Genomic DNA, 13989 nt, shown 5'->3' on the forward strand with positions numbered 1-13989 from the left:
CCCCATCGCAAGTGCGACTTGTGGGGATGAGGGAGAGGGCCTTCTCCGTGGTGGTCCCCCAGCTCTGGAATTCGCTCCCCAGAGATATTAGGCAAACCGCCACCCTGGCAGTCTTTAGGAGCCTGAAAACTGGGTGTTTCAGAATGCCTTCACTGAATGTACAATAATCCCTGACCAAACTCTGCATAAAATGTCCTCAGAAGCACTTTATTTTCCGATTTGTGCTATTAAATCCTACCTGATCCCTGGATCCCCTGTCCTGATACATGGGCCATCCAGTCTAACCCCTGCCAAGAAGCAGGAATATTGCATTTAAATCACCCCTGACAGATGGCCATCCAGCCTGTTTAAAAGCTTCCAAAGAACAAAACTCCACCACACTCCGGGGCAGAGAGTTCCACTGCTGAACGGCTCTCTCACAGTCAGTAAGTTCTTCCTCATGTTCAGATAGAATCTCCTCTCTTGTAGTTTGAAGCCCTTGTTCCGCGTCCTAGTCTCCAGGGAAGCAGAAAACAAGCTTGCTCCCTCCTCCCTGTGGCTTCCTCTCACATATTTATCCATGGCCCTCACCATGTCTCCTCTCAGCCTTCTCTTCTTCAGGCTAAACATGCCCAGCTCCTTAAGCCGCTCCTCATAGGGCTTGTTCTCCAGACCCTTGATCATTTTAGTCGCCCTCCTCTGGACACATTCCAGCTTGTCAATATCTCTCTTGAATTGTGGTGCCCAGAACTGGACACAATATTCCAGGTGTGGTCTAACCAAAGCGGAATAGAGCATGGGAAGCAAGACTTCCCTAGATCTAGATACTATGCTCCTATTAATGCAGGCCAACATCCCATTGGCTTTTTTTGCTGCCACATCACATTCCTGGCTCATGTTTAACTTGTTGTCCACGAGGACTCCAATATCTTTTTCACACGTCCTGCTCTCAAGCCGGGCCTCATCGTCCCCCATTCTGTCTCTTTGCATGTCGTTTTTTTTGCCTAAGTGGAGTCTCTTGCATTTGTCCCTGTTTAACTTCGTTTTGTTAGTTTTGGCCCTTCATCTCTCTAATCTGTCAATATTGTTTTGAATTCTGCTCCTGTCCTCTATTGGCTATCCCTCCCAATTTGGCTATCCCTCCCAATTTGGGGAATCTTTGCAGAAGGCAAGGTGTTGGTTTATGTTCGTGCATTGGGAACTTGTTGCTGCCTGTTTCGTGTTGGCATTGGGTCCTGGATCTACAGGTTACTGCTTCTGTTCGTGTGTGCTTTCGACTTATTTATTTATTTATGTATAACCTTTGTATACCAGTCTTCTCACCTCCGTGGAGGGACTCAGGCCGGTTTCCAACACTAATATCACAAGTATTAGATTCTCCTGAGTGCTGATTTCCCTCTTCCTTGACTTCGGACTGGTTTGACTATGAAGCTGCCTACGTGGACTTTGGAACTTTGCTACGTTGGATTTGTTTTGCTATGACCTCGGACTTCGTTTGACTACGCTTTCTTCCCTTTGGCTTTTGTTTGTTAACTTTACTTGCTGTGCTATTTTGTGTGACTTTCGGAGCGTTTTGTTTAAATCCGGTTCTTTTCTTCGGATAATCCGGATTATTGCTTCAGTTCCCTTTTTTGAGCCAGGACTGGTTTTTGCCTTAAGAGTTTTGACCAGAGACACTGAGTTAAGTCTTTCCACATCTCTTTAATAGTAAGCACGCCCCGCTGCCCCGTTCCACACCCACTCCCAAGGCTCCCTCCCAGGCACAGGCAGGGCATGGGCCACCCAAGCTGCCTCAAGCAGACCGAAAGGGGAAGGCCAGCTCCCCACTCCCAGCCCAGCCCATTGGAGGGGGATCCGGGAGGGAAGAAGGAGAAGGCCGGCCTCTGCAGCAGGAATCCCCCCCCCCCCCCCACTCACCGCTCCCTCCTCAGTCATGCATCCAGCCAAGCCCAAGCCCAAGCCCAAGCCCAAGCCCAAGCCCAAGCCCAAGCCCAAGCCCAAGCCCAGTGATGATGCTCAGGGGAAGGGTCCGCCCGCCCACCTACCTGCCCTCGGGAGGAAGAGCAACAGCTCGCACCAAATGCTATGGAGACACGCGCACAGGTACGCACACATACACACACACAGCTGCTACAGAAGTCCTACCCCCCTGCCCCAGCCCCAAGTCCACAGTGGGGCCCCAAGGCAGCCCCCCAATGCCTGTGGGGGAGGAGGAAGAGGAAGCAGACCTTTGGTCACAGAGCTGGGAGGACAGAGCACGACCGACACACCGTCTAAGCAGGGCAGGGCGAGAGGGCGGGGGAGCGTGGGAGCAGCAGCGGAGGAGGGCAGTGTTGGTTGGGGCTAAGGCGGGAGTTCTCCACAGTGAACCAACCACAGCGGGGGCAGGCCAGCCCTTGCTGGCGAGGAGGCTAGCCCGCCTGGCACAGTTTTAGAGGCGGGGGCCAAGCAGGACAAGCCCCCTCAAACAGGCAGCGTCGGTGAGGGGGAGCCGGCGGGGCGGGCCAGCTCCTCGGAGTCCCCCTCTGCCGCCCGCCCGCCGGAGGGAGAGCAAGGCCCCCCCTTCTCAAGCAGGTGGGCGGCCTCCTCCTCCTCGTCTTCCTCGTCGTCGTCTTCGTCCTCCTGGCCGCGCCCCACCTCAATCCCAGAGTCCCCCGTGAGGCGCCGGTGCCGGGAGTGCTCCCCTTCCTCCAGGGGCTCCGAACCCTCCTCGCTGTCAGAGGGCCGCCTGGGGGGGTCGCCTTCAAAGAGCTCCACGTTGGAGGAGAAGAGGGCGTGCCTGGGGGACGGGGGCCGCGGAGGGGGTTCCGTCCAGCCCTTCGGACAGTTCCCAGCTGCCCACTGCATTGCCGCCGCAGGCTCCGGCTCCGTCCATCTCGGCCTCGCTGGGGGAGCTGGCCTCTGTGGCCGAGAGCGAGGTGCTGCTGGGGGAGGTCAGGCAGCTGGACTCGCAGGAGCAGCTGGTGTAGTTCTCCGAGCTGCCCGTCAGGGTCAAGGTGCTGGAGCCCCGGCGGCTGGCGGTGCTTCCCAGGATGGCACTGTAGGGGGGCGGAGGGGTGGTCGGGCGGTGGGCCACCTCCTCATAGGCAGGCAGCTTGAAGGAAGCCAGCATCCCTGCAGAGGAGGAGGGGGGGAGAAGACGGAGTTGAGTGAGGAGGGAGAAAGGCCAGAGGACCATACCTCGTGAAGGCTGATCTGGCTGGGGTGGTCCATGCCTTGGTCACCTCTAGAATGGACTACTGCAATGCGCTCTACGTGGGGCTGCCCTTGAAGACGGCTCGGAAACTTCAATTGGTCCAGCGGGCAGCAGCCAGGATGCTAACCGGGGCTCATTATCAAGAGAGGTCTACCCCTCTGTTTAAGGAGCTCCACTGGCTGCCATTTATTTTCCGAGCCCAATTCAAGGTGCAGGTGCTTACCTACAAAGCCCTAAACGGTTTGGGACCACCCTACCTGCGTGACCGCATCTCCGTCTACGAACCCACACGCTCGCTCCGGTCATCTGAGGAGGCCCTGCTCGTGATCCCACCCACATCGCAAGCGCGCTTGGTGGGGACACGGGACAGGGCCTTCTCTGTGGCGGCCCCCCGACTTTGGAACGCCCTTCCAAAAGATCTTCGACAGGCCCCTACTCTAGCTGTTTTCAGAAGGAATTTAAAAACTTGGCTGTTCCGTTGTGCCTTCTCTGACTAGGAATCCCCACCCCAAGTCCTAGTAGCACCTTAGCATAACTAATCGTCGCTGCACACCGCACTTTTAATCCTACGTGCCTCCTGCCATTCAGCACTTTTAACCTTGTACCCCATTGCGCCGGCCGAACCAGTTTTTAACAATGTCTTGATGTACTGCCATTGTCGTTATTTTGCTTATTGTTTTGATTAGCTCTGCTATTGTTGTGTTATGTTTTCTATTGTATTGTGTTTTGAGGCTTCGGCCTGTGTAAACCGCATCGAGTCCTCCGGGAGATGCTAGCGGGGTACAAATAAAGTTAATAATAATAATAATAATAATAATAATAATAATAATAATAAGAGGAACCACCTAACCTGTGTCCTTGGCTGACCAAGAGCCTCAGGATGCCCTGGCAGGAAGCCTTAGGATTCACAGCCAAGGCATTATTACTCTATGTCAGTGGTTCTCAACCTGGGGGTCACCAGAGGTTTCAGAGGGGTCGCCAAAGACATCCAAAAATGTAGTAATTTCTGTTGGTCATAGGGGTTCTCTGTGGGAAGTTTGGCCCAATTCTATCGTTGGTGGGGATTAGAATGATCTTTTATTGTAGGTGAACTCTAATCCCAACAACTAAAACTCTCAAATGCCAAGGTCTATTTTCCCCAAACTCCACCAGTGTTTGGTGGGCATGTTGGGTATGAATACTCAACATTAGGCATGTTGAGTATTCATGGCAAGTTTGGTCCAGATCCATCATTGTGTGAGTCCACAGTGCTCTCTGGATGTAGTTGAACTACAACTCCAAACCTCAAGGTCAATGCCCACCAAACCCTTCCAGTATTTTCTGTTGGTCAAGGGAGTTCGGTGTGGCAAGATTGGTTCGACTCCATTGTTGGAGTTCTTAATGCTCTTTGATTGTAGGTAAACTATAAATCCCAGCAACTACAACTCCCAAATGACAACATCAATCCCCTGCCAACTCCACCAGTATTCAGATTAGGGCATATCACGTATTTGTGCCAAATTTGGTCCAGTGAATGAAAATGCATCCTGCATATCAGATATTTATATTATGATTAATAACAGTAGCAAAATTGTAGTTGTGAAGTAGCAACAAGAATAATATTATGGTTGAGGGTCACCACAACATGAGGAACTGTATTAAGGGGTCGCAGCATTAGAAAGGTTGAGAACCACTGCTCTATGTGTTGTCGAAGGCTTTCATGGCCAGAAGCACTGGGTTGTTGTGAGTTTTCTGGGCTGTCTGGCCACCCTTCCAGAAGCATTCTCTCCTGCCATTTCACCCTTAGAGGTTGTGGATTCACAGCCAGGACATTTATAATAAGAATAGTACTGTTCTATTTATTTATATTCTATTTTTATATCTTACTCGGGACACAAAAGTGGCTCAAAGCATCAAATATAATACAATTTATATGCCACAGCATACAAATATTACAATCATAGAATCATAGAATCCTAGAGTTGGAAGAGACCTCATGGGCCATCCAGTCCAACCCCATTCTGCCAAGAAGCAGGAACATCGCATTCAAATAACCCCCAACAGATGGCCATCCAGCCTCTGTTTCAAAGCTTCCAAAGAAGGAGCCTCCACCACACTCTGGGGCAGAGAGTTCCACTGCTGAACGGCTCTCACAGTCAGGAAGTTCTTCCTCATGTTCAGATGGAATCTCCTCTCTTGTAGTTTGAAGCCATCAAACACAGAAGTCAATAGGAGGCAGCTTTTCTGGTTCCCTTGGAAGGGAGTTCCAGGCTTGAGGAGCAGCCGCCAGGAACCTTGATTGCAATGATGGTGGGAGCGAGAGGAGGGGATCTCCAAGCCTAGGGCAGGTGTATACAGGGAGATACGATTTTCCAAGTAGCGACATAGGATTTTATAGGTCATGACAAGGACTTTGAATTGTTCCTGGAAATAGACTGGCAACCAATGGAGTTGCTGCAACAGGAGGGTTGTGTGCTCTCCATAGCCAGCCCTGGTTAAAAATTGGCTGCAGCTCTTTGGACCAACACTCTTCAGAGGCAGCCCCAGGTAGAGTGCAAATCCTCTTTGGGGTCTCTCTACTTGGACATGGCTTTGAATCACAGAAATACAGGGAAAGCCCACATCCCTCAGGACCATTCAGTTGAAGGGAACCTCTCCTCCTCAACAGCCACTGTCACCCGACCGGTTCTAGCTCAGCCCCTTCCTGTGCAGAATCATGGGAGAGATCCCAGTTGGGGTGACCCAAGCGCTCCACTCACTGAGGTCCACCATGGACGGGGGGTAGTTGCAGGCACCGTGGTAGGCGATGAGGTTGATCTCCCGCTGCCGCTGCTGCTGCTGCAAGCGCAGTTTGGCCCGGCGGTGTCGGTAAGCACAGCAGCAGCCAAAGAGGAACAGCACCGTCCAGAGAAGCCAGAACCCTGCAAAGGAGAGAATGGAGCGGAGCAAGAGGAGGAGGAGGAGGAGAAAGAGGAGGAGGAAAAGGAGGAGGAGGAGGAGAAGAGAAGAAAGAAGAGAAGAAAGAGGAGGGGGGAGGAAGAGGAGAAGGAAGAAGAAGAGGAGGAGGAAGAGGAGGAGGGGGAGGAAGAGGAGAAGGAAGAGGAGGAGGAGGAGGAAGAGGAGAAGGAAGAGGAGGAGGGAGAAGAGGAGAAGGAAGAGGAGGAGGAGGGGGAGGAAGAGGAGAAGGAAGAGGAGGAGGAGGAGGAAGAGGAGAAGGAAGAGGAGGAGGGAGAAGAGGAGAAGGAAGAGGAGGAGGAGGGGGAGGAAGAGGAGAAGGAAGAAGAGGAGGAGGAGGAAGAGGAGGGAGAGGAGAAGGAGGAGGAAGAAGAGGAGGAGGAAGAGGAGAAGGAAGAGGAGGAGGAGAAGAGGAGAAGAAAGAGGTAGAGGAGGAAGAGGAGAGGGAAGAAGAGGAGGAGGACGAGGAGGAAGGGGAAAAGGAAGAAGAGGAGGAAGGGGAGAAGGAAGAAGAGGAGGAGGAAGGGGAAGAGGAAAAGGAGGAGGGGGAGAAAAAGGAGAAGTAAGAGGAGAAAGAGGAGGAGGAGGAAAAGGAGAAAGAGGAGGCGGAGGAAAAGTAGAAGGAAGAGCAGAGTAGAAGAAAATGGAGGAGGAGGAAGAAGAGGAGGAGGAGGAGGAAGAAAAAGAGGAGGAGAGGGAAATGAAATGATGGTTTTCTTTTCTTTTCATTTCAAGTTACTTTAGTTAGAATCACAGAATTTATCTAATTGGAGAGATGACAATGGACATCCAGTCCAACTCCCTGATGTGATTTTACACAGTAACTAATTTGATCATCTTTTTCACTTCTCGGTTCATTAAACTGGAATGCGATCATCTTAACCAGGGGTCCTCAAACTTTTTAAACAGAGGGCCAGGCCACAGTCCCTCAAACTGTTGGAGGGCCGGATTATAATTTGGAAAAAAACATGATTTAATTCCTATGCATATTTAATTCATATTTATTTATTTACAGAATTTATATGCCGCCCTTCTAACTCCAAAGGGGACTCAAAGCGGCTTACAAGATATATTATATTATTAGCATAGTACAATATCAGTAATATATATATATATATTGCACTATACCATTATATTGTAATATTATTAGTAATGTTACATGTGATGTAAATATATAATTATAATATTGTATTATTATTACTAGTATTAGATTGTATTACATTATACTATTATAAATATTATATGTATATACAATATACTACACTATATTCTGCCAACCTAGCAGTTCGAAAACATGCAAATGTGAGTAGATCAATAGGTACCGCTCCGGCGGGAAGGTAACGGCGCTCTATGCGGTTATGCTGGCCACATGACCTTGGAGGTGTCTATGGACAACGCTGGCTCTTCGGCTTAGAAATGGAGATGAGCACCAGAGACCCAGAGTCAGACATGACTGGACTTAATGTCAGGGGACAACCTTTACCTTTACCTTACATTATATTATTAGTAAAGACAAGATGGAAATGTCTCCTGCTCCCCTCTGTTTTCACTCTGGCATATCTCATTTGTAGTGCAAAAAACACTTGAAAACAATACAATACAAATCTAAACTTATTAGTATTTCAATGGGAAGTGTGGTACTGCTTTTGCCTGATGCGATAAGATTGTTGTTGTTGTTGTTGTGTGCTTTCAAGTAGTTTCAGACTTAGGTTGACCCTAAGTGAGAGCTGGGTAAATGACATTGGATGGCCTAACCCTAACCCTAACCCTAACCCCGGGCCTTAGTTTGAGGACCCCTGATCTAAACCCCTCAACATTTTTGCCTGGATCATAGGTATTTCCTAATCTAATGTTTGTGCTTTCACCTGTGAACTTATGGCATCTTATACAATTGTGAAATTGGGACTAATGCTTTAGACCTGACAATGAATGCTGTGTAGCTTTGCATTTTCTGTGCCCCCCCCCCCCCCCAAATAAAGTTATTCTTTTGCTTGAAAGAGACACAGGCCGACAATCAGTTCCTTCCTGATATAATTCAGCGGCAAAGTTGGCAATACTCACACCAGAGTTCATAGTAATAGATGCAGCAGCCCGTCTCCCCGCAGCAGTGGCCCGTCTCACACACGTAGGGCTGGTTGTTCACCCCGGGGCAGTACTCGCGCGCCTGCAAGAGAGAGGGAAAGGCGGCTTTTACAGCAGAGGTGTGCTTCAGCTGCATTTGACTCAGGGCCCTTCCACGTAGCCATATAACCCAGGCAGAAAATCCCACAATATCGGCTTTGAACTGGGTTATCTGAGTCCACACGGCCATATATTCCAGTTCAGAGCAAGTTGCACTGCTTAGCCAGTATTGCACCACCTGACATCCGCCGGGAAGTAGCAGCCAATAGTGAAAGGACCAAGGCAGAGACATCTCCAGCTCATCCACTGTTTGGGTATCAGCCAGCACGTCAACAACTAAAATCGAGACATAGTTTTCTTAGATCTACAGAGACACTCGCTGGAACACCTCAGCAAGCAAGAGTCCAAAAGTGGCAGGCTCAAACCCAGAACCTCAGCCAATGGCTGATACCAAATGAGAGACTCCGCCCTGGGCACACAGAAGACTGGGCGATTTGGAGAGCGCTGAACAGACTGCGCTCTGGCACCACCAGATGCAGAGCCAATCTTAAGAAATGGGGCCACAACCCAGTTTTCATCCGCAAAGAACTCGCAAATACAGCCAAGGAACTTACAACAGCAAAACAACAGAGAGGAAACAATCTGGGACATCTAATCACCTCTCAACAAAAGACTGCCCCAGGCACTAAGAAGCCACACCAAACAACTGCCAGCCCATCCAATACTAATCGAAGTGGTCAGTTGAAACATTCACACCTAGCTCCAACAGACAAGAGTCCTTTGTCCCACCTTGGACATCATTCCACAGATATATCAACCCCTTTTCCTAATTCCAACAGACCTCACTACCTCTGAGGATGCTTGCCATAGATGCAGGCGAAATGTCAGGAGAGAATGCCTCTAGAACATGGCCATATGGCTTGAAAAAACTACAACAATTCAATAAATAAATAAATATAAATAGTGTAAACAAATAAATAAGGTTTGGCCCGACTTCGGCCCTCCTGCCAGGTGTTTTGGACTACAACTCCCACAATTCCTAACAGCCTCAGGCCCCTCGGGGAATTGTGGGAGTTGTAGTCCAAAACACCTGACAGGAGGGCCGAAGTTGGGCCAGGCCTGGTGTTGAAGCATTCCCGAGGGCAGGTGCAGATGCCCGCTTGGGCCTACCTGCCTCTCCCGGCCTAGCAAGGCGGCGGCGGCCCACCCGGCCTGGGCCTGGGCCTCCCTCCGCGGGTTCCTCCGGGGTTGCGGCTCCTGCTCCATGGCGCCGCCTACATCACGCCCGCGCCGCCGCCTTCCCCTCCTCCTGCTCCTCGTCCTGCCTCGGCCTCGGCCTCCGCCCCGGCCTCATCCCGCCCGGCATCCCTCCGGCGGCCGCCTCAGGCCTCAACCGGGCCGCCGCGGCCGCCGCCATTGCTCCAGGCGTCGTCCCCGCCCCTTTGCGGCGAGCCAGCCAATCGTAGCCTCCGCGGTGGAGCTTCTGGCCAATCGGCACCCGAGACTTCTAAAGCCTGGAACCAATCGGAACACGACTTCTGACTTCTCCCATAACAACGGCAGACAAAGAAAGAGCGGGCCCTCCCCCCCGTCGCTTTCCACCAATGGGAACAAACCGCTTCGAGTTGCACGAATGACTGACAGGAACCTCAGCCAATAGGAACTTTGGAGGGCGTTCCTAAAAAGATTGTGGAAAAACAACAAAATCCCCGCCCTTATTTTCGCGCTGGCCAATTAGATGCGACGCCGAGGCTAAAAGGCGGAAGTGTTAGAAGACGGACGCGTACATTAACCAATGGAAAACAATTAAGTCCAGTACGGCCCAATGATTGAACAAAAATCTTCGAACCGCACATATGACTGACAGCAGCCTTGGCCAATGGATGCTTTAGGAGTCGTTCCCCGCCCTTATTTTCGCAGTGGCCAATAAGACGAGACGCCGAGGCTAAAAGGCGGGAGTGTTAGAAGACGGACGCTTATATTAACCAATGGGAAAACAATTAAGTCCAACGAGGGCCAATGATTGAACAAAAATTTTCGAACAGCATGAATGACTGACAGCAACCTCAGCCAATGGCAGCTTTGGAGGGCGTTCCTAAAAAGATTGTGGAGAAAACAACAAAATCCCCGCCCTTATTTTCGCCCTGGCCAATGAGACGCGACGCCGAGGCTAAAAGGCGGGAGTGTTAGAAGACGGACGTCTATATTAACCAATAAGAAAACAATTAAGTCCAGCACGGACCAATGATTACTAAGAAATCGTCGAATCGTACGAATGACTGACAGCAACCTCAGCCAATAACCAATAAGAAAACAATTAAGTCCAACGCGGGCCAATGATTGAACAAAAATCGTCGAACCGCACACATGACTGACTGCAGCCTCGGCCAATGGTCGTTTAGGAGGGCGTTCCTCACACGCGCTGGCCAATGAGAAGCGACGCCGAGGCCAAAAGGCGGGAGTGTTAGAAGATGGACGTGTACATTAACCAATGGGTAAACAATTAAGTCTAGCGCGGGCCAATGATTGTAAAGAAATCGTCGAACCGCACAAATGACTGACAGCAACGTCAGCCAATGGCAGCTTTGGAGGGCGTTCCTAAAAGGATTGTGGAAAAAACAACCAAATCCACGCCCTTATTTTCGCGCTGGCCAATGAGACGAGACGCCGAGGCTGAAAGGCGGGAGTGTTAGAAGACGGACGCCTATTTTAACCAATGGGAAAGCAATTAAGTCCAGCACGGGCCAATGATTGAAAAGAAATCTTGGAACCGCACGTATGACCGACAGCAGTCTCGACCAATAGTAGCTTAAGGAGGCGTTCCCAAAAACATGCGTGCCTCTCCTGCAGCACTGCTGGTCACAGCTGGCCTCCAGTAAGAGCGCTCGAAGGCTAGGGCTTCCCAGTTCTCTCTTGCTGTCTCTGCCACGGTTTTTAGGGTTGGCTTTAAGCCAATCTCTTTTCCCGCCCACCAACATTACGTTTCCCGTTCTTGAGTTAGGAGTTGCTGTAAGTTCTCCTGCATCTATGGCAGGCATCCTCAGAGGTTGTCTGTTGGAGGTAGGTAGGAATGTTTCAATTGGCCACCTTGGTTAGCATTTAATGGCCTAGCAGTTTCAAGGTGTGGCTTCTTACTTGCCTGGGGGAATCCCTTGTTGAGAGGTGATTAGCTGTCCCTGATTGTTTCTTGTCTGGAGTTCCTCTGTGTTTGAGTGTTGTTCTTTATTTACTGCTATAATTTTAGAGTTTTTTTAAATACTGGTAGCCAGATTTTGTTCATTTTCATAGAATCCTAGAGTTGGAAGAGACCTCCTGGGCCATCCAGTCCAACCCCATTCTGCCAAGAAGCAGGAAAATTGCATTCAAATCACCCCTGACAGATGGCCATCCAGCCTCTGCTTAAAAGCCTCCAAAAAAGGAGCCTCCACCACACTCCGGGGCAGAGAGTTCCACTGCTGAACAGCTCTCACAGTCAGGAAGTTCTTCCTAATGTTCAGATGGAATCTCCTCTCTTGTAGTTTGAAGCCATTGCTCCATTGCGTCCTAGTCTCCAGGGAAGCAGAAAGGAAGCTTGCTCCCTCCTCCTCCCTGTGGCTTCCTCTCACATATTTATACATGGCTATCATATCCCCTCTCAGCCTTCTCTTCTTCAGGCTAAACATGCCCAGCTCCTTAAGCCGCTCCTCATAGGGCTTGTTCTCCAGACCCTTGATCATTTTAGTTGCCCTCTTTCTCTGGACACATTCCAGCTTGTCAATATCTCTCTTGTCAATATCCCTGATTGTTTCTTGTCTGGGGTTCCTCTGTGTTTGAGTGTCGTTCTTTATTTACTGTTATAATTTTAGAGTTTTTTAATACTGGTAGCCACATTGTGTTCATTTTCATGGTTTCCTCCTTTCTGTTTTCAAGGTCTGGCTTCTACTACCTGAGGGCAGTAGAAGCCACAGTAAATAAAGACAAGGGAGCTCCAGACAAGAAATAACCAGGGACAGCTAATCACCTCTCAACAAAGGATTCCCCCAGGCAGTAAGAAGCACAGCTAGCAGCACAGCTAGCTTGCACTGCCCACCAGTGAAATATTCTACTATGGGATAGCTTTGAGAATTTAAATTGTGGAAAACCTGTTTGTGGCACTTTTTTTTTTTTTTTTTTGGTGTCAGGAGCGACTTGAGAAACTGCAAGTCGCTTCTGGTGTGAGAGAATTGGCCGTCTGCAATGACGTTGCCCAGGGGACATTGCCCGGTGTTTGTGGCACTGAAATCATGGAGGAATTTAAAAGGGTCTGGCCCTGAAGGAGAGACCCTGCGGACCCACCAAAGAGGGCTCGCTACAACGGTGAGCAAAGAGAAGCCTAATTTAAAAGGTTTTTCCTAAGTTCCCAAAAGAAATCTCACCAAAGTTGAAGGAAGCGCCACCGAGATGATTTTATTGCGATTCAGCTGAAAACGATGCAAAGCAGCAATATTTTGCCATAACATGTTCACAAATAAATGTCTTTTTTATACAGAAACAGAGTTGCCAGGTTTGAATCTCCCATTCCCCGCCCCTCTGCCGGCTCGACAATGATTGGCTATTGCTCCACAGCTGGGAGGAGGCTTGGCCACTTCCTGAGAGCCTAGGCCAATCACTAGGCTTCTGCCACCTTGGCGTCTTGACGAATCAGGAGAGAGGGAGACGGGACGAGAGGGAAACAATGGATTCTTGAGAGGATTATGGAGGTAGGAAATGTCCATGTGGCCAGCGAGTCCTGGGGCCTGCGAGCCAGCCATTCCTATTGTCATTGAGTGGCTGCAATAAACATTGAAGACCTGGCTGTTCGAACAAGCATTTGATTAAACAGTGTAATTGAACATAGGAATACGGAATAGTGGATGATGAGACTGGATTCTGATTTTACTGTTGAGGCGCTAATGATTGTTATACTGATGTTTAATGATTTATGTTACAAATGTTTTTAATTGCCCTATACTTGTCTCGTGATGTTTTGTATCGATGTTGTTCACCGCTTTGAGTCGCCTGAGGGCTGAGAAAAGCGGTATAGAAATAAAGTAAATAAATAATAAATAAATAAATCCTGCCAAGATCCGGATTTTTCCAGTGCTGAAAAATCCGGATATGGGAACAATGGGGAATTTTGGCTGAAGTCTTTAATGAAAGAAAAGTTGAATTGGTGACAGATTAGGACAAGCTGCGGCTTTCCGAAGGCCCCCTTCATCCTAATAATTGCCAAATGACCACTTCCTCTGGGGGACCAACTCCGAGCCCAGAGGTCACGGTCCTTTGTTATTGTCCATGCAAATAGTGTCTTTTGATAAGGGTCTTTTTCAACTGGAGATTTCCTTTTTTCCAGGGTCATGCAGGAGTGGCTGCCTTGTATTTTTATACATTTTTCAATAAAGGGGGATTGGGCAAAAGGGTCGGGAAAAGGTCAGATACACAGGGAGGAATATAGAAATATAGAAATCATGTTATAGAAAACATACCCACTTATCCCTCCCACCAGAGTCCCATAGAAGTTCAAGAGAGCACATAAGTGGAAAGGGAGGTGGTTTCTCAGTAATAAATGTGCTACCTTCTGCTATCTATGAAACCTAGGGCATAAAACCTTGATTAAATGTACACACTATCTGTTCTGTTGCGCACTGGGCTTGAAACGAATTGCTTTTAGGACAGGACGTGCAACTTTAGCCCAGCGGGAAGCCAGGGGCTTCCCTTAAGAAATTCTTAAGGATTTTCACCATAAACAGTCTTTAGAGGGC

At 49.4% G+C, this 13989-nt stretch overlaps 1 protein-coding gene across 1 annotated transcript; it reads right to left on the minus strand.

Annotated features, from left to right (window-relative positions):
- Positions 1-1905: 1905 nt before the first annotated feature.
- Positions 1906-9683, minus strand: WBP1 (WW domain binding protein 1). Its single transcript, XM_060779497.2, is given in 5 exon segments — positions 1906-2769; positions 2771-3093; positions 5914-6075; positions 8171-8273; positions 9401-9683. Coding segments are annotated over 5 exon segments (1011 nt in total). The 5' UTR covers positions 9497-9683; the 3' UTR covers positions 1906-2442.
- Positions 9684-13989: the final 4306 nt, after the last annotated feature.

Source organism: Anolis sagrei, chromosome 5, assembly GCF_037176765.1.
Source record: "Anolis sagrei isolate rAnoSag1 chromosome 5, rAnoSag1.mat, whole genome shotgun sequence".
Lineage (NCBI taxonomy): Eukaryota > Metazoa > Chordata > Lepidosauria > Squamata > Dactyloidae > Anolis > Anolis sagrei.